At 42.2% G+C, this 25,346-nt stretch overlaps 1 protein-coding gene across 4 annotated transcripts in view; it reads right to left on the bottom strand.

Annotated features, from left to right (window-relative positions):
- Positions 1-361: 361 nt before the first annotated feature.
- Positions 362-25,346, bottom strand: part of adarb2 (adenosine deaminase RNA specific B2 (inactive)) — a 300,090-nt gene continuing 275,105 nt past the window's right edge. For all 4 annotated transcript variants that reach the window (XM_028569476.1, XM_028569478.1, XM_028569477.1 and 1 more), the window contains 6 exons: positions 20,972-21,140; positions 15,808-15,959; positions 13,803-13,971; positions 9,679-9,860; positions 2,657-2,838; positions 362-776 (listed from right to left, as the gene is read on the bottom strand). In XM_028569476.1, the coding sequence (XP_028425277.1) occupies positions 600-776; positions 2,657-2,838; positions 9,679-9,860; positions 13,803-13,971; positions 15,808-15,959; positions 20,972-21,140 (1,031 nt within the window). In that variant the 3' untranslated portion in view covers positions 362-599. The remainder of the gene's footprint in view (positions 777-2,656; positions 2,839-9,678; positions 9,861-13,802; positions 13,972-15,807; positions 15,960-20,971; positions 21,141-25,346) is intronic.

Below are 25,346 nucleotides of genomic sequence, written 5' to 3'. Positions count from 1 at the left end.
GTAATTGGACGTGGACCTCTCTCTCTCTCTTTTTTCTCTTTCTCTCTCCCCCGTGGCTGTGCTCCTCAGCGGGAGCCTTGGGGCCCGGAAATAGCTGATGACAAGATAGCGGCTGCCTTTCATTCTGCTCAAGGTTACCCCAGCCTTCGTTGACAGCCGGAGAGGGGGGTATTTAGGTGTGTGTTTGCTTAAACGTGTGTTTTTGTGCGTTTGAAGAAGGGCAAGTCAAAGAAAGGGTCCACCTTTTTATGTCTGTTTTCTTTTCAGCCCGTTCAGTTGACCTTCCTCTTGATGTGTTTCTGTTGGGTGGAGGGGCAACACATCCAGAATGAGACACACACACACACACACACACACACACACACACACACACACACACACACACACACACACACACACACACACACACACACACGGTTGTGATAGCCTTGAGTTTAGAGCTTGGACTGCTAAACTTCCTGGTATGAAGGTGTGAAGCACATGTTGGTGAAGAGAATGGCATCTTACCCTAAAAAAATAAAGGTTAAACACACACACACACACACACACAAACACACACACACACACAAACACACACACACACACACACACACTCTTCCTCAGTCCGACAGCAGGAACTGTTCCTGCTCGGGCGGTTTCTTGACCCAGGTCCCGAGGCCCATTTCCTGCAGAGATCTGAACCACTGTTGCTTCACTGTCTGGTAAGAACGTGCCGCCATCTTGGCCTCGCAGTACATGAGCTGGCGTTCCACCGAGCCAGACACGTGGATCCCCGACTGAAGAAGGCGAGCGATCAAGGGAGAAAGAGAAGAGTAAAGAAAGACAGAGAGAGAGAGAGAGAGAGAGAGAGAGAGAGAGAGAGAGAGAGAGAGAAAGAGAGCATTTGTGAGTCAGATAAAAGTGACACAGAGACAGACATGACGAGACGAAGAGAAAACAAAGAGAGGGGAATAAAGCCGGTGCAGAGAGGCTAAAGGTTTCGTTAAGGGGGGAGAGAGAGAGAGAGAGAGAGAGAGGGGGGGGAGAGAAGAAGAGCGAGCAAAACAAAACGAATGAGCCGGCACAAATGCATTTGGGTGGGGTTGGGAGGTGGGGGGCTTCAACAGCTGTGTAATCTCCCCATTTAAATTTCACAAGCAATTGAACATTCTCTGTGCTTTTTGTGCATTCCTATTGTCGCGAGGGGAAACAATGAAGATCGGCGGAGAGACAAGTAGGGAGAGAGAGAGGGAGAGAGCAAAAGTTTCTTTTGGAGATTAGTGCGACTGCTCTTGCGTGGCCCTTATATACTGCGCGCTGGGAGCACTTAGGGTGGGGGCCTCCTCGAGTACTTCTCCAAATAATTATGGTTTCATAGTCATTATGCTTTAACGGCCGCAATTTGGCGATGCAGGCACTGTCTGTTACATAAAGTTTCAGAATGGAAATGAAAGTGCAGCGGGTCTGTGTGCTGACGTTAAAGATCCGAGCTGCCAGTTTTTGATAAGCCGCAGATGTTGCCATGCGGACACATTTATCTAAGGCAGAAAGGAAATTCCACATATCCGCCACAGAGCGCTCACCTGCAGCCACAGCGCTCTGGGATTCTGATTTCAATACATGTGTGTATGTGCTTTTTAACTGAGCTGTTGGCATGCATCTCTACAGTTAATGTTTCTCTATTACTGTGTGTATGCGCTTGCATGTGATTATTGATGGCAAAGGATTGCGTATTGTTTTAGACAACAGCTGAGTAATGTCTCTCTCGCCTTCCAGCAGAGGAGCATTTTCAGGGAGTATAAGTGGAGCAGTGTGTTATAACAGACATTTATTCATATGAAAATGTGACTATTGTTTCGGCTCAGATTAATTAAATAGTACATCTTAATATTTTTTTCCAGCTAGTAAAAGATACACAAGGGAAGGTGGTTTTTAATTAACATTTAAATTAGAAAGACCTTTTTTTTTTTTTCCACAGCAGATATATTGACATGTCATAACAAGCAAAGCCCAGTGTAATTAATAATATTAATAATGGTTTTATTCATTCGAGTTGAGCCAGTGCCCTTTGTATTGCGCATGCTTGCATTGATATGGTATGGAACAGAGCTATCATAAATGTTACACCCGGCCATAAAAATAAAATACACCTGTGCTTTTTCTACCATAACGCAAAAGTCAAAATGTGGCTGTGAGAAAAGCCTATAGAGTGAGAGGAGGCCCTAGTTCTGTCAGTATTTTTACCACTGTAAATTCCTATTACTTGTAAAGATGTCCTCAATGTACATACGGCATACAAACACAGGAATAACCTGTATAATCTAACACTGTGTTATGGATATCAGTATTAATTATCTCATCTTTGTTTCTGGGGCATCTCTAATCAACATCTACGGTTCGAGCCCGGCCTGTGACCTTTGTTGCATCTCTCCCTCTTTCATTTCCTGTCACCTCTCAACTGTCCACTATGTAACAAAGGCAAACATGCAAATGGAAATGTCTCTAAATACTACGATGCCCATGACCCATAACATTGTCTTTATACTTCACAACAGCCTAAAAGACAATACAGCCACTGACCAGAAGTATTTCTCTTATACATTCTCTTTCCACACTGATATATTTAGCTTAGCCATTCTGCCCTGATTTTACCTTCCCTGTGGATATTTGCCCTCACCTTGCGGTAAAGTCTGTTCCAGCGTGTGAACAGGGCGCGCTTGCAGAGCCGCGAGGGTGTCCCTGAGTCCCGTCTCTGTCCGGTGGCTGTGTTGACCACCTCCAACTGTGAATCACCCAGCGTCCAGTTGACACTCACACATGATGCCTTCCCAGGCTGCTGATACTCGGCACTGCTCAGCCCTACAGAGAAGACAACACATGGGGTGGGTTTAATCTCCATTACACTTAGGCTTCATCCAAATCATCTCTGTGTAACACAAAACATTTCAGAAAAGTGTTTCAAAATGTAATGCTCTTGTGAGTAAAACAAGTATCTGAGTAACCTTCCTTCCCCTTCCCTCACTCTCTCTCTCTCCCTGAGGCTAATGGCAGACATAAAGTTTTGCAGCGCTGCAAAAAGCCAAGTCAACCTGGGCCTGAAACTGCAGGGCTGTTTATATGAAGCTTTGATATACCCACAGAGGAGGGAACAGGAGAGCTATTGAGCATATAAGCAATGTGTTCTTGCCTTTGTATAAGTGCTTGTCTGCTCTTGAGTCCCAGCAGTTAAGAGGTATTGAGGGTTGCCAGCTATGTACGCCATAAATGTTATCCCCAGTCACAAAGATGAACCCTTGCCGGCACTGGACTGTCTGTCATTCTGTCCTGCTCTCTCCACCTTCTCTCTCTAAAATAATTAGCCTTGATAGCAAAGCACAAAAAGCAATCAGTCGAGGAAGGAGAAAGGTAGAGGGAAAATGGAGGTGAATGGCTGTCGCATTGGGTCCCGTGTAGAGAATTAGCCGTCTGCGTGCTGGCAGAGGTGCCTGGGCCTGTGGCGGAAACAGAGCTCACAGTGGGGTGAGAAAAGAATGAGGGCTCAGGGCAAAAATGTCCTTTAGAGGCAACCGTGGGTGTTTCATAGGAGCCAGTTTACCAGTATATTCTGGGTAAGGAAAATGGGAGAATTTTAGATTCAGTGTTTGGGGTTTTGAAAACACCCAATTGTACAGCCCGAAGCAGTAAAAGATGCTGAATGTAGTGAGAATACAGGCCAGCTAGACGTTTCCAGCAGTGATAAAGAGGCATGTATTTGTATTTATTTTTTACAGGGACAATACAAATAGATCACTCTGTGTGTGTGTGTGTGTGTGTGTGTGTGTGTGTGTGTGTGTGTGTGTGTGTGTGTGTGTGTGTGTCAGTGTTAGCCAAAAGGCTAATTTTCACCTGTTGTCCCAGATGTTAAGTTAGCCATAAAAGGTTGTAAATGGGTTTCTGTGATTAACCATAAGACAATTCTTACTCCTACAAATATAGGCATAGTTCAACATTTTAGGAAATGATTCCCTCTCTTGTCGGGAGTTGGATGAAAAACTTGATACCTCTCTCATGTCTGTACAGTAAGTGTGAAGCTAGCTAGCAGCTGGTTAGCTTCGCTTAGCATACAGACTGGAAACGTGGAAACAGCTAGTTTGGCTCTGTCCAAAGAGAACAAACTCTGCACCTCTTAAGCTAACAGAAATAGTCCAGCACATTCTGTAACCGCCTGTAAAACCAAAACGTGTTGTTTATACACTTCAGTTTTAGTGAGATTTAGATGCTCTGGTGGGTGGACTTTGTTATAGTACCATTGGATACAGCCAGGTTAGCTGTTGCCCCGTTTCCAATAGTTATGCTAAACTAAGCTAAGCTAGCCGTTTGCTGGAAGCAGGTCAATGTTAAGCATGACCGTGGAATCTATTGTCTTTTCTAACTCTTGGCCAGCAAATAAGCGGATGTGTCAAACTATTTCTTAATAATATTAATAAAATAAAACAACTTACAGAAAGTCTGTTTGCCAGGGTAGCTAATAGCTGACCTCTGGCTTCCTCTGAATATTATCAAAGCTGAAACTATCTGATGTAAGGTGTGTACTTTGAATTACAGTACAATATGTTGCATTATGTGTTTTGTCACATATGTGTTTTTTAACCTAATGCTGGCAATACTACAACAGAAGAAAAAAAAAACAATTGCAATATGCGTTATAGTGCCAGAGACGTACTGTATTTAACATCTAGCATCTAGGCTACAAAATCTGACAGTTAAATGCTGCCTGAACATTATATCCACTCAAAATCTTCAGAAAGGAATGACTGTCTTGGATTTCACCTTGACTTCCAACCCAGTTTTTTATTATATCTCGCAATGTTAAAGATACCTTCACAGAAAATCAGCAGACAGATTCTGTGCGACGGGTGAACAACAGTTGCCTCTGATCTCACCGTCTGACAGACAGCTTGTTATAGTACAATACCTGATGTACAAAACCACAATACATGCCTGCAGATCATCTTCCTCCTTGCCACACTCATTTTCCCATCTTCACTCTTCCATTCACCAATCTCAGCTCTTCTTTTCTGTAGCTCCTTGGAGCTGAAATGAATTGCCTGCCACAGTAACAATCCTCCAAGTCTCTTATTACCCATCTCTTCTCCCTTGCGGAGACGCACCTCTTTGAACAAAAGACTCTCCTATCCATCCTGCCTTTTTCCTTTCTCTTGCTCCATTCATGGCTCATTTCATTCCTTCAATGGACTTGACTCCTCTGTTTCTGTAAAAGCCAATTTGATTTTTCCCTCATTGAAGACTTGATCAATTTCTCTTCTGGGAAGTGTTTGGCAGACATGAAAGAGACATAATTAGAGCCTTTGGTTATGGGATTCATAACTATAATAGTACACATACCCGTAGCTTAATATCGGAGGCTGCTGTAGAGTCACAGTACAGCATATCTTGTGTGTTTATGTGTACACATTGCATCTATACTGCATTATTGTACTACTGCAGGGCTTTTAATAGTATTCCTTAGGGGGGTGGAGCTGCAGAGGAGGAATAGTGAATCAAAAAGTGTGTGGAAAGATGGTCTTCTTCTATGTCTGTATGAGGGGCAGCAACTCATTTATGAGAATGGCAGACATGTGACTGAAAGGTTACCGGTTCAAATCTCTGAAATGCTTTTTATTTGCTTCCAACAGCACTTTACCCACAATTGCTTTAAGCAAACAGTAATACATACAATATAAATACATTTAGAGCTACTTTCTTCCCTAACAGGTGTGCAGCTCTCCAATGTAGTTCTAAAGTGCCAATGGATACTTTTAACAATCAACCCCAGTCCCTACAGGACTAGATTGGAAAGATTAAAACATTTATCTTCTTGATACATGCTGACTTTGGGGATGTACAGTACATCATTATTATATCTTCTAAAATTAAGTAACCTCCTATCTTATTTAATATAATATTATATATAAAACCAACAGGTCATCGGGTATTCTTAGCTCACTGGAAGCAGGAGTGGAGCATGTATTTGGGTGTCAGGTTCAGTCATGGGCAGTAATTATTAGAAAGTAAGTATTACCATTCTACATTACTATTAATATTAGAGTTTAGGTATTACTAAGTATGCTTTCACAGCTGAGATGTTTTCTTGAACATTTCGATGGATAGTACGGTCCGTTTGGGGTGGTGTGAAAGCTCATACGAACTATGGTGCGACCAAACAACCACTTGGTTTGGTTCACTTCACTAGGTGAGAACGAGATCTGACCCAAATGTAGGAAGTGAACCAAAAAACAAGTTTTAAACTACTTTTAAATCCATAACTCATTATGACCACACATTGTTCGTCATCTGCGTAACAACACATCATGATCTCTCTCTCTTTCAGCAGGGCCCGCCCTCTCCTTCACTCGCTGTCTGCTGAGCTGCTCATATTGTTTGCCTTCTTCTAAAATAGGCTATTAGAAACACTGAAGCAAAACCCCAAAAAAGCCCAAGACTGCATAGATTTAGTGTTGCTCCATTGGTTCTGAGACCAGAAAGTGTCGGCGAGTTTCACTTGATGTTTCCACCGTGTGACTAGTTTTTCTGTAACAAATGGTATAGGGTATTTGAAATTGTGAAAAGTGAACAAAGGCGTATCTGTAAAACAAGCATGTGTCCTCTCCAAACTGCAAAACTGGTGGTGAAGTCACAACCATTATTAACCGTGTTTCCTTTATCTGCTGGTGTCCTGATCCTTCTTATCCCAAAACGACAAAGCCCTGCCACAGTTTCTGTTCACGCTGCGGTGGAAGTGAACAGAAGGACGAGAGTGAAGGACAAGTCACACCATCGATGTCTTTGGCCCCTCGGGGTTCAGGTGTAGCTGCTTTGGCTGAGTGCGATAAGAGCGGGCCCTGCCATCCCCAGGAATTTCCTCTCGGGGTGTTGCTTTTAAATAACCCTGGACACACAATTGCCGAGGAGCTCATCAGAGCCAATGAAAGGATGGAGGAGGAGATGGGGGGTCTGCACACACACAGACATTTGAATGCAACCGAAGCTCTCGTTTTCTTTATTCCCCTCCTGCCTTGCTGTCTCCCCCTCTTCCCCTCAGCCTGTCTCTCTCTCTCTCTGTCCGAGCTCCCTTCAGATTGAATGGCTGTCTGATAAGGGCTGTGATTACATTGATTTGGTGTAGGGCCATCTCCACTGTGTGTCCATCTTCCTTCCTCTCCTCCCTTTCCTTCACCCTTCTACAGATTGTAGCTACTCGAGGTACTGCAGGTGCAAAGATCTGACAGTTTGCGATGTGTGGACACACAGAAAACACTCATCATTGTGAAGCGTGTCAGAAGTGAGGGCAGAGCATTTGCAAGAGGCCACATCTGTTTTAAGTAAAGAGGATGTCTGAAGGTAAAAGGCATGTCTATATCATTCGTCAACACAAACAACCCTCAACACTATGACAAACGTAAATGACAGTGTGCTGCATCATTGAAGGAGAAAAAAAAAACTATTTACAGTCATTAAACCAACTATGTACTTACTGCGAGGTTTATTATAGTTAGAGCAAATAACTTAATATTATAAGTAAGTATGATCGATGAGCAAATGGATCGCACCTGAACACAATTCTCCAAACATTAACTGCAGCCTGTAATATCTAAAATCTCCATTCAAGACAACTCAAATGACTCCATTCAAAAAGCCATTGAACAAATCATGAGAAATGCTCCCTGAGGCCGTGGTCGGAGGATTCAATGATGAATTTGTCCCGACGCTCATCACCAGAGGACAATTCAGTACAATTATCAATCTTGATGAGGATAGGCCTCACAAAATATTCATCCTCATGGCACCCAATTACCCGGAACAGAGCCCTGCAATCCTATGCCCTTCAAGAAGTATACTTAAAACCTGATAAAAGTATAGTAGATATGGAGAATGTAATATAGTTATCCATTGTGCACATTGAAGATAATACATATGCGTAGATGGCGGTTTCTTAGTATGGGATTGTCAACGTCTTTGTTTTCATCATCCATAGCAACACAATGTGCCCTACATCGCTGTGCATCTCTGTCGCTCAGACGCTCTGACTGGCCTGGATCTGAAGTGATGGCTGATACAGTTCCTACAAGTTGGGTGTCATTCAGATTCTCTTCCAACATCCATCTTCACTACAAACGAAAGCCTCAAGTCTCAGTGGAGCCCCGGAGGCAGACGTGCCAGACAACTTCATGGTTGTTGCTTGTCTGGCTGGCACAATGTAACTGTAGAGAAGCAGGGGTACATGCATTTGTTAGTGTGTGTGTGTGTGTGTGTGTGTGTGTGAGTGTGAGTGTGAGTGTGTGTTACATGTGGGATCTGTTGTAATTCCTTTGGTCTAGAGCAGATTATTAAAAAGAACCTCTGAAAATAGATACTGTATACACATGGCCAAGGATCTCTGTATGGGATGGCCCCACCTGAAAACACAGAGATCTCTTTAGCACAGATTATTTGGGAAGGAGGAAAATAGAAAGCACAATCGGCTATTTAGCTGGAGAATTTGAAAAAACTAGTAGGGTTGGGTACCGAACCCTGTACTTTTACCGGTACCGACCGAATCACGTCGGTACTACTGAGTATTGGTTCACGTAAAATCAAACGGTGCCAAATTTAGGTATCTGAGAGTAAAGGCAAGCTTATCTGTCCTCTCTTCATATTGACAGAGAGCAGAGGTCCGACACACACACACACACGTGCAGAGTTGCGGACGGAGCCAACTATGTCGGCTCTGCAGTTTTGTTGAAGTCACAGTGAGTCACGGCGATGCCGATAAAGTGGTTGCAGGTATGGTTACGGTTTTTCAAAACTTCATGCAGACAGCGTTTGCTGCGATATGATATTAATGGCGAGGCGAAAGCAGTTGCGGTCCTGTTGACATAACACTTCTTCTGAGACGAGCAGGCACAACGGTGGTTTCTGTGCCCTGGGGACTGACTGACAGGCTGAGGTTGAAAAGCTAGGCAACTTTATTTCTACAGCACCTTTCAGCAACGAGGCAATTCAAAGTGCTTTACATGAAACAGTAAAGAGCAATTAAAAATGATGAAAATAAAACAGGCTAAAATATAATAATATACAAATAGAAGAATAAAAGTTACAGTGAGTAAGAAATTAATAATAATTCAATTTAATAGGTTGTAGGGACGGGTTTGAGAGGAGAGAGGGAGGGGTTTTATTTTTATTTTTGTTTAATTTCTGTCAGTGTAAAATATTCTAAATAAATAACATAATGTTCTAAGTAAATAGGTTTGGAATTATTTTTACAACTGAAATAATTGTTTTGTAATTACAAAGGGAAAGTACCGAATGTCCATATGCTCATCATTTATCAGGGAAACTGACCAAAGCAGCAACATTTCCGACAGAAATAATTTAATTTTAATGGAATTGCTGTGATCAGTAGATTTGCTCCAGGAAGTCAAGTACAGTTTCGCATAGTTTTAAATTCTTTTATAAATTTTTGACATGCAATTTTGCACTATTTCAACTTCCTGACGGTTTCGAGACCACTTTAAAATAGAGACCTAGCCTCCAGCACCAGCTATATTGAAAGAACTCATGAATGAATTTCATTGTGACTTTTTATGGTGTAAAAAACTTACACCTAAATCAATGTATCCCAAAATGTAATTTGTCTAAATCCCACTGAGACGTGTCTGACTGTCTGTGTTGGGGCCATACCGCTGAGCAGGGGCTGGTTGCGTCTGTGCGTGGCGGGCAGTGGGCCCAGGCGCTCCTGCCGCTGGTTCAGAACCCGGCCCAGATGGCCCGTGTGGCGCAGGCTGCCGACGGTCACGCTGTGCAGGTACACCGGCTCCACAAAGTGGCTCAACAACGCCCCCTGCAGGCCAAGGATGTTCCATCTGAGGGGCGGGGAGTAAAGAGAGAGGAAGTCGGGGAGAAAAGCGGTATGATGGTTTGAAAAGTAGAGGAGGAGGGGACGGTGAAAAAGGAGGGGAGAAGACAGAAAGAAGAATGAGAGAATGGCACAAAGAGCAGTTGTGGAAATGTGGGTGAGGATGAAAGAAAGAAGATGGGAAGGCAACGGTTGGGCGGAGGGAGAATACATGGGAAGAGAGATAGAATCAAGGCGGGAAAGGAAGAGAAAGGGGGAGAGATGGGTAGAGAGAGGAAGTGTAAAAAGAGAGAGAGAGAGAGACAGATGTGAGAGCCTCAATGACAGGTGGAGACAATTTGATCATTATCTTGATGTGGGACGTGATGAATAACAGCCACTGGACTGACAACACACACAAACAGATACTCACAGGTACACATAATCTCTCTCACACACACACACACACACACACACACACACACACACACACACACACACACACACCCCATTTTCCCTGGTTCAGAGACACAAACCATCATCACCACCTACAACAACACTGCCAAAGGTCAGTCCATCAGCATTCACTACATGAAACAACACATTACCATGTGTGCATTCATCAGTGCCATTGAGGTTAATGCACTGCACGGGGCTGCAGGCAAGCTTCTGTCGATTGCTCAATGCGAGGGGCGATCACCTCAGGATTTGTTTAGGGAGATCCACGAGTGACACAAAATCACTGTGGGGCTAATCCTACCAGCCACACCAATGCCTGTTACTGTAGCCAGCTGGTCATGTGCCACCTACTGTCGAAATCCCCTCTATTTAAGCAGCAGATGCTAATTTCTGGATGGGAAATGATAATTACCGTGTTTATTATCATTCCTGCCCTTCATAGAGAGAGAAAGCCTGCTGCGGTGCACTGGACTAATGAACTTATGCGAGACACAATCTAAAGCTCGACAATATGCTACTAATTTTTTAGATCCATTTGTTCTTTTTTGTTAATCAATGTCTCTTTATCATGGATGCAATTACAGCGGCTGCCTGTTTTTTTTTTTTTTTTTTTTTTTTCTTCTCTCTCGCCGACTTAATAATCACTCATTACGGCTTCTTTCGCTTCCCAAGCAGTCAATTAACATCATCTGGGAACCACTAAACGGACTCAGGAAGCAGCGGCCGCCTGCCTACGCTTTACCTGCAATCTGTCAGCCAAGATCGGTCCTTCTCTCTCAAACAGAGTGCTCCACCCAAAACAGAAATAGTTTAGCCTGAAATATTAATTTACCCAGAAAGCGACACCGTGAATCAGAAACATCTTCTAATCTCATGCAAGAAAAGACAGCCATCTGGCTTGGGTGTGTGAATTTAAAGAGAGGAGAGGGTAGAGACCTCTCTCTCTCTCTCTCTCTCTCTCTCTCTCTCTCTCTCTGTCTACATCTATCCTTTCTTCCCTCCCCCAGTAAACGCAGACCATTAAAGTAATGTGTTCATCTGCATAAAACTGCAGTGGATTGAAGAACATCATCGTTATATGAAAGCCATTTAGGCCCCTCAATTAAATCCAGCTGTCGACTTCAAATCAAATATTAGCAAAGCTCCTCTGCTTAAGAAAACAAAACGATGATCATCGGGTGAAGCAATGATGACACATTGCCCGTTATCAAAAATGATTATGATAATAAGAACAAAGATCCTAAAATCCCTTATGGTCAAGGCTGAACTAACTATAATTAAATGCAGGAACTGAAGGAAGTGGGGAAATAAAAAAAGTAATGGGAGGTTGCAAAATGAGTGTGACAGAGGACAAGAGGAGTATCCAGGGGATCACTTGAAGACTGCAGCAGTGTGTGTGTGTGTGTGTGTGTGTGTGTGTGTGTGTGTGTGTGTGTGTGTGTTACACTGTGGTGAGTCTGCGATCCTAAGCTCCTCTCAGTTCCACCCTCCACCCTGACCTTGATAAACTGGCCCTTGGTGACCCACTCACTTTAACGACGGCCACCCATCATTTACAGCCATATAAAAGAAAAGCGGAAAGAGGAGGCTGTGGAGCAAAGAGAGTGCGTCTGGCGTCTGGCCTGGCGGGATGGAGGCGAGGGGATGGTGGAAGGTAAGAAAAGCAGGGTGTCCCTTCTCCCTCCCCTGTCACTTGGATTTTTTTGTAAAGTAATTGCTTTCACCCCCGTTGGTGACCTGGGTAGATTTAATCACACCATCTCCAGCCCTGGCCAACTGAATCAAATCGGTCAAATTAACAGCGGATCCACCGGAGAAGGGTTCACCCCTCTCTCTCTCTCCCCCTCTATTTGTGTGTTTGTGCCAATCCTTTCTCTCTCTCTCACACACACACACACACACACACACACACACACACACACACACACACACACACACACACACACACACACACACACAGCTGTAGTCCTGTATGGCTTAGTTGGCACAGAGCAGTGCTTACTAAGCTAAATTCATGGGTTGAGTTCCTGTTGAGGCCCAGCCCTGGCAGAAAAACTGAGACTATATTAAACATTGATTTCAGTTATGTTGGAAAATGCAACATCAAGAAGTAAAGAATTACTGTTGTTTAGTACCTTCATTGTGTATGGAGTATTTTTAGCTAGGCTGGCTCTAGGGATGGTAATGACTGTCTGTCGGTTGGTTCGACGGTCCCCCATTTTACAGTAATCCAGATTAAAATATGTCATCCAATATATCATTTTGCATATATATGAGTGTGTGTGTGTGTGTGTATGTATGTATGCCAACATGCAGACGATACATTTAGAAATTTAAGAACAAACACTCCATTGTGTTTTTGTTCTGTGTAAGCTACGATGGTTACACTGACATTGCACTGGAATAATGACATTATTTAACTGCTTGGCCCTGCCAGCAAGCCTACAGAACATTCTTGGGTCAACTAAAATTCCTGTGTAAAAACCTTGGCCTTACATTTTGGCATGTACCTGGTAAAGCCTAAATGAATATATAACGTGTTGTATGACTAATATCTTCGCTAGACTACAAATCTGGAGATTAAAACCATGATGAGATTAATGCACAAATTCATTAGAACGAGATTACCTGTTTAAAGTGACATATGGGAAATCAATAGTCACCACCCAAACTACAAAAGTAATATACAGCATGGCTCATGCAACGCAAACATGTACCTACACACACACACACACATGCGCTAAGGTAAATATCAGACAAACCTCTACGTGGCTCATAAAGCCCATTTAAAAAAAGCTTTATTCAAACAGGGATCACTCCTCATCAGAAAGTTAATCTCCTAATAAAGTTAACCCTTCAAACCAATCCTTTCACCTTTCCTTTCTGACGTAGGCCAGAGACCTCCTGGGTGAAAGTATGTGGTGTTCACATGGTTTTGTTGGGATTTTTATTTTGGGGTATCTTGTGACTTTTACAACTTAATCAACACAACCCCTGCACTAATAACTTCAATGCTCAGTAGTAGTGGGATTGGAAATGAGAAAATTATATTTAAGGGCCTGGCTTGACTGTTTTCTTTGCATTAAGAAAAGAAAATGTTTCACACAAACAAAATATGCAGTAAAGTCGGAGTTAAGATTGCAAATAGTGAACAAAGTGTCCTCTTTTTTTTATAGTAAAATATCCAACCGGCTTCATGTCGGCAAAAGACAGCATTTTATTTGAAGAAAAAAAAAAAATCATATTTGATTTTCAGTTTAAACTCGCTAAAAGAGACCGTTTGCAGGATGTTCAGTATGGCAGCAGTACAGACAAGATATTTGTCCAATTTATTTTGACCCACTTGACAGATAACAAAATCAACAAGTGAAATGATACAGAATATAAAGGGTAGAGTTTTGATTTTGAACAAAAAGTGCCCCAAAAAAAAAAAAGAAAAAAAAGAAATGCAACCCTAAGCCCAGACAGTAGGAGCTTTTTAGATGCAGAGGTAACATCCGACAGCACTGACCTGGTGATCTTGTCGGTGCAGGACATGGTGATGAGCTGCTCGCCCTGTAAGACACCGTCCCACGTCTGGACGGGCCCCCGACATCGCACCGGCACCGTCCCCTCGCCTGACTCGATTTTGGTCCGCAGGTGGCTGCGGTGCTTTCTCATGAGGTGTCTGCTGCTGTGCACTGCCAACGCAACACGTTACATTATGTCATTTCTTATTACACGGCTTTGCTGGATAGCCAATTCAATTAGCTATTAATGAAGTCCGTTATTTCTAAATAACACAAAGCCGTTTCAGATCTAATCACGTCAATGAGCAGCCAAGATTCATTTTATAGACTTCTAATCACATTTACTGAAAATGCACCAGGTCAGAAAGACAGCAGGTAAAATAGGCTGGAAACAGTCTAATATTTTATAGAAAACGATCCATTATGTAGTACACATTCGCTCTCAAGTGTTCCATTCTCTGCCTAATTAGGGATGTTCTCAGTTACTAATTATTGGTGTTCACGTGCAACTAGCTCCATGTAATTAGAAAAGATGAATGTTTATCCAATTTTATTGTCAGCCAATAAAGGAGTACTTTTATATATATTTTAATAAGATGACAGTTTCCAGTGAAAGACAAACATTGCAATTCCTTTCAAAGCAAAAGTTTAAATGAGGTTAATAGCTTCATTTACGGAATTAAATGTATTATCTTGGGACCGTTGACTGCCTAATTGTTAATGAAGTAAGCATTTGACTGGATGTACGGAGCAGCCTGTGGTTTGGAAGGAAGGTGAAGGAACCATTTTGCTGGCTTTAGCAAAGGGGGGTGCACCCTTGATGAAATTCGGATGCTTAATATTAGGCATGGTGTGACGTTGTACTGTAAAAATAACCAACAGTACCAACCTCGTCTTTAAAACCCTGTTAGTGAGAGCACAGGCTCTCAATCTGTTTAAACCCCTTTCATGTGGTTTCCTGTGGGCGTACAAGGCAGCATGACCTGTACAGGCAACTTTTCCTAAATACAGTATATGCTATTCATAAAAAGTCTGCATAGTATCAGAAAAAGAAAACTCCACACTTTCAGGAAGAAGAAAACATTGAAACAGAAGCACTGGATACATTATATCGTTTTTTCTTGCTTTCAGTAAAATTACAATATGGATATCTCCCTAATAAGGTGACCAAGTGTACGTAAACATTCACCGCTTCTGTTTTAATAACCTCTCGTTTCTCTAGGCTTACACTCTTCCTTCTCTCTTCTTCCATGGCTCTTGCTTCGGCGGATGTGACAGCAGCTAAAAATTAAGCTCTGACTTACAGCTCAGAAATGTTTAAGAATAGTCAGGAAAAGGTACTAAGTAATTTTCTAATCTCTGAGAGCGCACTGCAGAACATTTAAGAGGTTTAATGACCAAAGAACGTCAAGTTCAAAGGCTTCCGCAATGACAGCGTCATCTCCTCTCCCTCTCTCTTTCCATCCTTACTGGTTTTCATGACAATCTCGCCATGCACTGCACTGTAGCGTATATTCATAGAGCTGAATAGCAGCTTCAGTCTGTGATGAAAGGATGGGGGCGATATATACATTCTACTGATGGAAACTGCAGTCCAGATTCCATTTCTGAACTCGTAGGCCACCAAAAAAAAATGCTGGGCAAACCGTCTGAATGAATATACAATTTATTTTCATTGGGTAAGCAATAAAATGTCATCTAGTCAGCACACGGCTGAAAGACATGGCTGAAAGAGGCCATAGACGGGATGTGACATGAAAAGGATGCCAGCTTCCTGACAGAAAGTGTCTGGAGAGAAAAAAAAAGCAGAGCAGTGGCTTTCAGAATAGCTGCCAGAGAAAATGATCTCTCTATAAACCTGAGAGACTGACTGAGAGAATGAGATAATGAAGAGAAATGAATTACAAAGAAATGCATGGATGGATTAAAAAAAAAAGCTTTATTTTGATCTCTTTTCGGTATTGTGAACCTATGTAAAACAAAAGAAAGAAAGGCCTGGTGTCTTACAGTCAGTGGTGATTTCATAGGGCGAGTTGAGCCTCCCGTCCCCACACGGCGACGTGCTGATGTACATGTGGAAATGGACGTTGTCTCTCAACATGTAGCCGCACTCCTTGTGCCGTACAAATATCGACTCCTCCCAGTCCTCTGGCCTTTTACTTTAGGGGAAAAAAAGGCAAAGAAAAACAACAAGTACAAGGGAGACTGATGAGAAAGGTAGCAGCATTCATCACGGCATAGGAAATAGATTTCCACTTTTTGTTTCCAATGATGAAGTGAGGCAGGGATGGAGAGAGATGGACACTGGCCCTCTCTCTCTGACCACAGTCCATTCTCCTGCTGTCAGACCGACATTAATCAGGCTGTCCAAATATCTCAGGGGAAACATTGAGAGTGAGTTTAACTTGTGCTCTGTACATGCTTTGCATTTGAGTCTTGAAAGTGTCCCAATGAAAGTCAACTTAAGAATTGGCTGGGTTAAAATACTGGCTGAATATAAAACAAACATGCAAGAAAACGTTACAGCTAGAGATGTTCCTATACCGATACCAATATCTGATGCTGGTATCGGTATCGGAAAGTATTGGAGTTTATGCACCGATCCAATAACACGTAATTTATCTCTGAATAAAATCTACTTTAAAGTAGTTAATTTGTGTTCTTTTTCGGTTAAACTGGATAATAAAAGAAAATTTGTCATTGTTCATGTTTGTCCATGTTTTAAAAAGAGTTTAGTCTCGCTTTGCCAGACCTTCCTCCACAGCGCTGCGGAGGAGGGTCTGGCTAGTCCACACAGCAGTCCGAGATGGGAGAAAAATGTGATCTGGTTTACTAGCATTTCTTTAAACCAATCACAATCGTCTTGGGCAACGCTACGCGCCGTACGGAGCAATAGTGCTTCTGCAAAATAGCCTCGGGAAGGAACTGGTTTTGGTGGAACGTGTGTACGTTCAAAGGTTGTTTTAGTCGTGCAACAGAAAACTCAGATTGGACAGATAGTCTAGCTAGCTGTCTGGATTTACCCTGCAGAGATCTGAGGAGCAGTTAACCAGAGTCCTCAGAAATCCACCGGAGTTTAAAATGCCAACACAAAGAAAGTGGAAGGTAACGGACACTGGCGAAAAGACAAGCATCCGCGGAAAATTCTGCCGCACTGGAGCAATCTCGGAAGTGGAACTTCGTGGATATAGACTAGGTGACACATAATCTAACTTTAAAATCTGGGTCACTGTTTCTGCTCTGAGCAGGAATAAGGCTTTCATCACTCACTCACACATTAGCACGTACACAAAGTATATTTAGACTATGCATCTTAATGCAAAGCACGGCTGCACTCTTTATATAACCTCTCCTCCGTCTCCGATGTCCTTTCACTGAGGGTGAATATGGAAGTTCTGGCATTTTGTTTGGCCATTTCATTATGAGTTATCTTCCCCATTAGCCATTTTACTCAGCTGCAAAGTCTCTGTACCTGCCATTCAGCATTGTCAAGTCAGTGCTGTGTATGCAAATATGACATTCAACGATCTAGACTTCTAGCCAGTAATCTGATGAATCAGCCTTGCTATCGAGTTCCTCGGGGAGCTCAAAAACATAATATATGCTTATGCACTAGAGGCAGTTAGGAGTCAAAACTCATCGAGATCGTCTCTTAATACTAGGGATAGACCGATTTACGACCCTGTCTGATTATCGGGCCGTTTTTTGACAGTTTGCAGATTATCTGTATCTCCGTTTTATTTGCCTGATAACCGATAAAGTTAATTCATTAAAAAATGCGCTACTTTGGCTCGGCTACAGCTCTGTGTCTGTCTTTCTGCTTCAGTTTCTCTCACCACTGAGTCGGACTTAACGTCCCGACCACAACACTATCTGACTATCTGTTACTGGGTATTATGTTGAAAGTTTCTCATTTATTAAATAATTGCTTAAAGCATTTAAACAAAGTTTTGTGTGGGAGTTTGTAACATTCCAAAATATAAATTTTGACTTAAAAATTTTTAATTTTCACTGTAAATGCATTTCTGTTCCAAATATCGGTTACTGGTTTCATTTACTACTAATGATCTTTATCGGGTTGATCCCTACTGTAATACTGGTAAAAATCCTGGTGAGTTTTTGTGCATCAGAGCATGCTGTACAGGTTGCAAAGGCACACAAAGTAGATACATTTAAAAAAATGCTAAAAAACAAATAGGCCATTGAGACCCTGAGCTGAACCAATTCTATTCAATTTTCTTTATCGTATCAAATCATAACAAGAGTTATCTCAAGACACTTTACAGATAGAGTAGGTCTACACCACACTCTATAATTTGCAAAGACCCAACAAGTCCAGTGATTCCCCCAAGTGCAAGCATTTAGTGTGACAGTGGCAAGGAAAAACGTCCTTTTAGGGAGAAACCTCGAGTGGTGAGGAAAACTTCCTTTTAGGGAGAAACCTCGGACGGTGCCGGTTGGGGGTGTGATGAACAGTGGCAATAATAGTCACAATAAAGATAATGGAACTATGACTAGAAATAGGAGTTGTAGTAGTTTATGGCGTAGCAGGGCACTGCAGGGTGTAGCAGGGCTTAGCAGGTGTGACGGCTCCTAGGCCTCAAGACCTATTTAGTCCCTTTGGTTGCCGGGAATCTGGGGGTTGGCAAATAAGGACTGATGATTGACACCTGGATGAATTGATTGCTCACATGTCCATAAATAGGAGTGCCTGGGCAGTCACTCTTTCTCTCTCCCTCCTCAAGGTTGCTTGGTTTGGTTGTTTGGTTTAGTTACTTTTGCGTTCTAACATTGCTACACACATTACACACATTACTGATAAACTGATAGCACGGTTGTGTAGTGCATGGATGTGTGAAGGTGTAGCAATGTTAGAACGCAACAACAACAAAAACGCATTGCACAAACCAATGGGTGATGTCACTGATGCTACTGTACGTCCATCATTTTTAAAGTCTATGCTTTTTACGTAAACATCCACATTAGATGATTTTAGGCCAATCTCCTTCTCACATTGGTTAGGATAATCAATGGGCCAAACTTCCACACAAACATTCAGTATAATCATTTAGCCTAATTAATTTCAGAGTTAAAACTAAAGAATCCATAATTTGAGAAATATATTTTTTGGCTAAAAAATAGTCAGTTTTCATGTATATGGTCAGCAAAGAAGCATGATGAGATGAAGGCGATTGATTTTTCAATAATAAGCCAGTTTTCCAGACTACCAATCAACTAGTAAAAGCCAGCATTATTGAGTTTTGTTTTTGGGGATTAAGAATGTAAATGCCAGGCGCCCAGATAGCTCAGTTGGTAGAGCGGGCGCCCATATATAGAGGAAGTTTACTCCTTGACGCAGCGGGCCTGGGTTCGATTCCAACCTGCAGCCCTTTGCTGCATGTCATTCCCCCTCTCTCTCCCCTTTCATGTCTTCACGTGGGGTTTCAATTATAAACGTGGCGTACGAACAAAACGGGGCTGAAAACGTGCGTACGCCACTTCCCACGCAAAGGTTGTGATTTATAAAAAACAAACTTGACGGGAGAATGTGCGGTCCTCCACGCAAACTCTGACCCATGCGTACGCACATTTTGGAGACAAAATAGGAATTGGCGACGCAGATGGTGAGGTGGTGAACTGAAGTCAGACTGCAAAAAGTAAATGAGAATAACTATAAGAGTAGAAAAAATAAAAATATTGATGCCTCGCACATTTTTTCACTCCATATCATCCACGTTACCATGAAGATTAAATCCAGCAGTGTTATTTGCGCTTGTACTCAGTGATAACTGTTCCATAAACTGAAATCTTAAATAAAAATTTGTTCTTAATATTTAATCGGCGCTGTCTCGCCTTCACATTGTCCGCTACGGAGCGCAGGAGGAGGAGATGGCCCGACTACATGGAATACAGGATATCAAAAAATACCCTACCATTAGATAACTGCAGAACACAGTGTAAATAACTAAATATCTGTCTTTAAAACTGTGCATATTCATCAAATGTCAAAGTCTGTAAATACAGCCGTTAAGCTCTTGTGCAATCGTTACGCTCTATGTCCTCGTTATCGGTCTAAAATTGAATACTGTTTATAACAAACCCTGCGTGAAGAAAAGTGTGTTTGCCCATTACATTTCGATTTCAAATTGTATCTCGGGGTGGGGGATACCACAAGTTGTTGCTGTGATTTTAGCAAGGTGTTAACAATCACAAATTGTTGTAGACTAAACATATAAATACTGCGGTGAACCCGTGCGTAATGCCGCATGATGGCCCTGCAGGAGGACCGGAATGGAAGAATCAGGAGAAAAAGAGACTTCAGGGACCATGACGATGACTGGCTCATATGCTGATTTAAATTCCCTAATGTAGCTGTAATAGTAATATAGCTGCGCTCTTGGATCTATGTACTGAATTGGGTCCAGTAGAGAGGGAAACGCGCCGGAACCGTGCCATCCCGGTCCAAATACAGGTCCTCGCCACTCTGGGTGAAACCAGCTGTTTTCAGAGGGAAATGTCTGACAGCTAAGTGTTTTTTTTAAATAAATATTATATATAATCTTCAACTTCATCACTAAGGCTTGTTTGGATATAATATATAGTTCTGTTAAATGTTATTATATACGTCTGGTATATGGAAGCTGTCCCCGAGTACCGTATGCCTGTTGATTTGGGAGATTTTATTAATAAAGGTAGTCTATAGATCCGGTTTCCATACGCTGTGCGACAACAGGCCGAAATTATAATTCAATTGGCAGCAATTCCCGAGCGTCTGAGAGGTTATTTAAAGGTTTGTTTGTTTTCTCCGCCAGTCGTCATGATTCGGCATGATTCGGTGTAATGAAGAACAACTGCCAGGGTCATTAACATACTGATCAGCATTCACGAGGTGCTTTACATTGACTATTTATGGTTAAAAATGGGCGTGTACACGGCGGGATAAGAGGCTGATCCACGTACGCACACCTATAGTCAATCTGTGATTTATAAAAGGAACATTGCTTACAGGTGTGCGTACGCACGGTTTTATAAATCTGACTTTTTTTCGCCGTACGCCAATTTGGGCTTTTGGGCGTACGTACACTTATAGTAAGGATCCCAAACAATTATGAAAATGTAAGTACAGTATGTCTTGGCGTCTTAAAGATATAGCAGAAGATAAATCTATTACCTCAAGAAGAGTTCAAGTTGAGAGTAGAGGAAGCGTAGCAGGGCTCTGCGGACCGTGATTTCAGCGTGACAGTCATTGACCACTTGTCCCTGGTCACTCAGATACTCCCCGTTGATACACTTGGTGCCCGTGGATAACGCCACCACCTGGGCGTGCCTCAGGTCCAGGCCTGTTGAACAATTACAGACACATAGTTTGCTTGTGATACGATCGGTTGACTACACTGATTCCATAATCCAAAAGTTTTATAGTAGCCCTCAAGTGTTTACCATTTAATCCGTGCCCTTCCTCACCTTTCTGTCCGTAGGAGACATTTTCATTAATCGTTAAGAAAGAAGTCCAAGAACACACTGACATTTACAAAGGAAAACATGGCAAGTATTTTAGAGCAAAGTAGCATACAATAAAAGTAAAAAGATAAGAAAATGTAAATCAAACAGAAATAAAATAAAGCCATTACAATAAAACCATTAACAGCGATGGGTGGATGGAAAAATAGACCTCAGACTGAAGATGGTCATGTCTGTAACTTGATCAGACAAGGTGGAAGAGTTCCATTTGCTCACATGGGGAAACAAAAAGGAAGACATAAGAGGAGAAGAGAGTAAAAAGGTCATTCTGCCAGATAACTTTGGGTTATTTCCATAACCACAGTTCTCTGAGTAGCATGAGTGAGAGTCTCTTCAGAAGCTCCTATCACACCACAACAGCCAAGATTAGCTAGCTCCAAGGAGTGAGGGAGGAAAGAGACCCTCCACCTATAAACAGGGCTGGCGCCACACCTTCTCATTCATATTCCTAACTCGTATTTTTGTATACAGAGACGTCCTAACTTATGTATTTTAGAAAATAGAGCTACAGTTGCCTCAAGGACTTTTCCAGGCTAAAATATGTAATCTTGGAAAAGGGATGCATTTGCAGAGTCTAAACCAGTAAAGGAGGAAGGACACTTTTCTCCATATTTACTCTGAAACCCAAGTTCAACAGATGATCTGTGTGACAATATGGTTGCTTTAGGAGTGCTGCAATGAGCCAATCACTGACACGTGGCCACAAGGATCTAGAGCTACCTGAGTGGCCTTTCTCCTGCCTCAGTACATTTTCCTAATACATTTGGAGAACTAGATACATCCCTGATGTGTCCTCTGTGGGTGGTATACTGCGATGCAGATATAGGCATTCATACATCAAATGTAGTCAGCCAATCAAAAAGGCCTCGAATACACAGCAGAGAACCAGACTTGCTCTCCACATCAAAGGAGTCTATCAGGCCTGCTGCTTCTTCCACCTGAATGGAACTGGAAGCAGGTTGGTCACTCCGGGGGCCTTCCTGCAGGAAAAATATTTTCTTTATATACCATGGATCCATGGGAATTGGTGCCCTAAAAGGGGCGTTAGGGGCGTCTGTCAAAGGTCTAGCATTGAACCACAGGAGTAATGGCATGCACATTTTCACACAACTCATCATCCCTCTTTTTCTACTGTTTTGCATCCTTGTGACAGCTGCACCAAAGACAGACACCCTGGGATGTCTCTGTCGGACCATCCCTGACTCACTGACTGAGGTATTTAAAATTCCTAGGAAAGTACCAGGCACCTGATTTTCCGAGAGATTTCCCAGCTCCTGGTAAGGGCTGTGCCATGCAGTAATTACGCATCTTGAGGGAGAACCAGGTACAATAGGTTCGCTTCATTAGGAACTCAAAGATTGCTTGGGCATGTTTCCAAACTGGATATTTACCACAGTCTTGTGTCGGGTATGTGGAAACCTTCATTAAAGGTCGGTAGTAGGTAGGTAGCTGCGGCGAAATGGAGAAATGGGCTAAAAATGGGGGCTTTCACAAAATATTTACACAATGAGTTTTTGATAAAGAAGTCAGTAATGTTGATATAATGATGAATGACGAAGTAAAAGCAAATAATAGAACAGCTAGAACAGTCTGGTAAGTTCAGAAAATCACATCACTTCACTGTCATGTAGCCTTTAAAACCTGGGAAAGATAACACTTATATTCACTCATATTACGATACTACGATATCCAAAATCTAAGACAATATCTAGTCTCAGATATCGGTATAATATTGATATATTGCCCAGGCCTACTTGCTACCTATCTGGAAGTCTAGCTTGAGGTTTGTGAATGAGTACTGGTGCCTTGTCAGACAGATTTATGGAGGAATGGTCTTTCCCTCCCTGACACTTGGGCCCTTGGTTCCACCCAATTCTGTTTGGACAACATGATAGAAGCTTCTAAAGAGGTCACTGTAGTGGCATTCTCAACATGAGACATGAAGCAAATGCTATGAGAGAGATCACAGATCCCAAAGTTATCCTGTCTCGTGTTGGTTTTCCTTTGAGAAAAATACGCTTTTCTCAGTGAGGATTCAGGCCAGGGCAGGGCCATGTGAGAGCCTGACTGACTGACAGATAGACAGAGGTGGTGCAGGGGCGGGGGGAGGCTGGATCAGCACGTTAACGGCATGCCATGCCACAAATCTCTCCCATCGCCTCTGAAAGTCAGGCTTCGCTGGCTTCAGGCAGACCTGCAGGCATCGCCGGCCCGGCACATGAGCTTTTATCAGCCTCGGCCCAGATGGCACTGCGGCGGTAGAGTCCTGACACCTCCACTGATGAGGAATGGGAAGGAGGGCAAGGGAGGAAAAAGTTAAGGGAGGGAGGAGTGAGTGTGTGTGTGTGTGGTGTGTGTGTGTGTGTGTGTGTGTGTGTGTGGCAGATTGAGGAAAAAAGAGCATAGAGAAGAAAGGAAAGTCTAAGGTAGGGTGGAATAAGTTCAACTTTTACTCTAGAAACTACAGCAGAAAACTTGTTGTATGGACTTTTAAAATCTGAAATGAATGTACTGTACTATTTGGATCATTTGTAACAACATCAAAGTAAACCTTAATGTCTAGTAAGTAGAACCTTTCTCAACCTATTTTTGCCAGTAGAAATAAGTAGTAATAGTAGTCGCAGTAGTAATAATTATACTTGTTTTCCAAAGAGTAGAGGAATGATCTGCCTTATTTCTTCGTGTTTCAAGTCAGTGACGCACAAAAGGAATCAAACAATTTCATTGGCAAGTTATTATGTTGGTGTAACTTAAAGTACTACACTACAGTTGCATATTTAGACACACAGCAGTTATGGAGCAACATTAGCATTCATTGAGAGACATGTTTTGGACACCTGGTACTATTTTAGCTCCGTTTTTGGTCTCTACCAAGGTAAATATCTGGCATTTAGCTGCTAAATGCTCCAATATGTTTATCAGCTAGTCACTAGCCTTGTCTGTCTATTCTTTAGTGCTGGGCAGTTAGCATACAGTGGCTGTTTAGAGTTTTTTTACCTTAAGAAGCTGCAGCTGCCTGCTGCGGCTGAAAACAACACTAATAAGAGTGGTTAGATTGAACCAAAACAACAAAGTTGCGGGCTTGAAAACCAAAACAATGAGCTAAAAGACGCTAAAATGCTTCGTAGAGTTGAAGGGAACTGCAGAGTCGGCCAGGGTGATGATTATATGTGGGTTCATCACTAACAAGGGAGACCTTTCATATACAAGTAGTCATGGGATCCATTGTTAATATAGAAATATTGGTTATAGCAGCTTACTTTTTTAATGGTTAAGACGGATGTTTCTTCAAAGAGAATCTCTAAAACTCTAAAAGAAAACCAAAAAAAAATACATTAAAGACTGCCAGTGCTAGAAATGATAAGAGCCAGATTTGTTTTCTGGATTTGGATTTATCCATTGTATAAATCAAATGTTAAGACATTGTCCAAAGCAACTATTGAGGATACTGAGTTCCAAAAAAGTATGATTCAGCATCAAACAGCCCATTAACAGAATTATTTATATACTGTATACAGATCTTCAGAAACACATTATCCTGTGTATGCCGCGGTGTGTAGTGATTAATCAAATGTGTAAACACTGAGATAATAATTAGTAAAACAACACTTTGATTAAAGTATCAAAGCATCTTTCAGCACCTTTGGTTGTTTGAATGAATGAAAGAGTAAATTAATGTCTGGAAAAAAGCAGGGTTAAACCTACTGCACAGAAAACATACAATATTTACGACTGTACACAGCACCATAAAAAAATCTCTATATCATGAGTTCAACTATTGGCCTTCCCTTTAAGCAATGCACCCCAATTCCTTCTCGGTGATAAAGCAAGTTCTAAAAGGTAACAGACTCAACCAATTTCATTCTCCTGCTTTTCCTTGCCGTTCCACTTCGCGATTGTTTAGATCAATTTTGCAGTGGATAATTTCTGCTGCGCTGCTCACTACCCTGCCATGAAATTGGCACTGAGGTTGCCTTCAGTTTGCAGGAGAGAGGAGAGGAGGAGGAGAGATGAATGGAAGATGG

The sequence above is a fragment of the Perca flavescens genome, chromosome 22 (assembly GCF_004354835.1).
Source record: "Perca flavescens isolate YP-PL-M2 chromosome 22, PFLA_1.0, whole genome shotgun sequence".
Lineage (NCBI taxonomy): Eukaryota > Metazoa > Chordata > Actinopteri > Perciformes > Percidae > Perca > Perca flavescens.
This window is presented reverse-complemented; position numbering and strand designations above follow the sequence as displayed.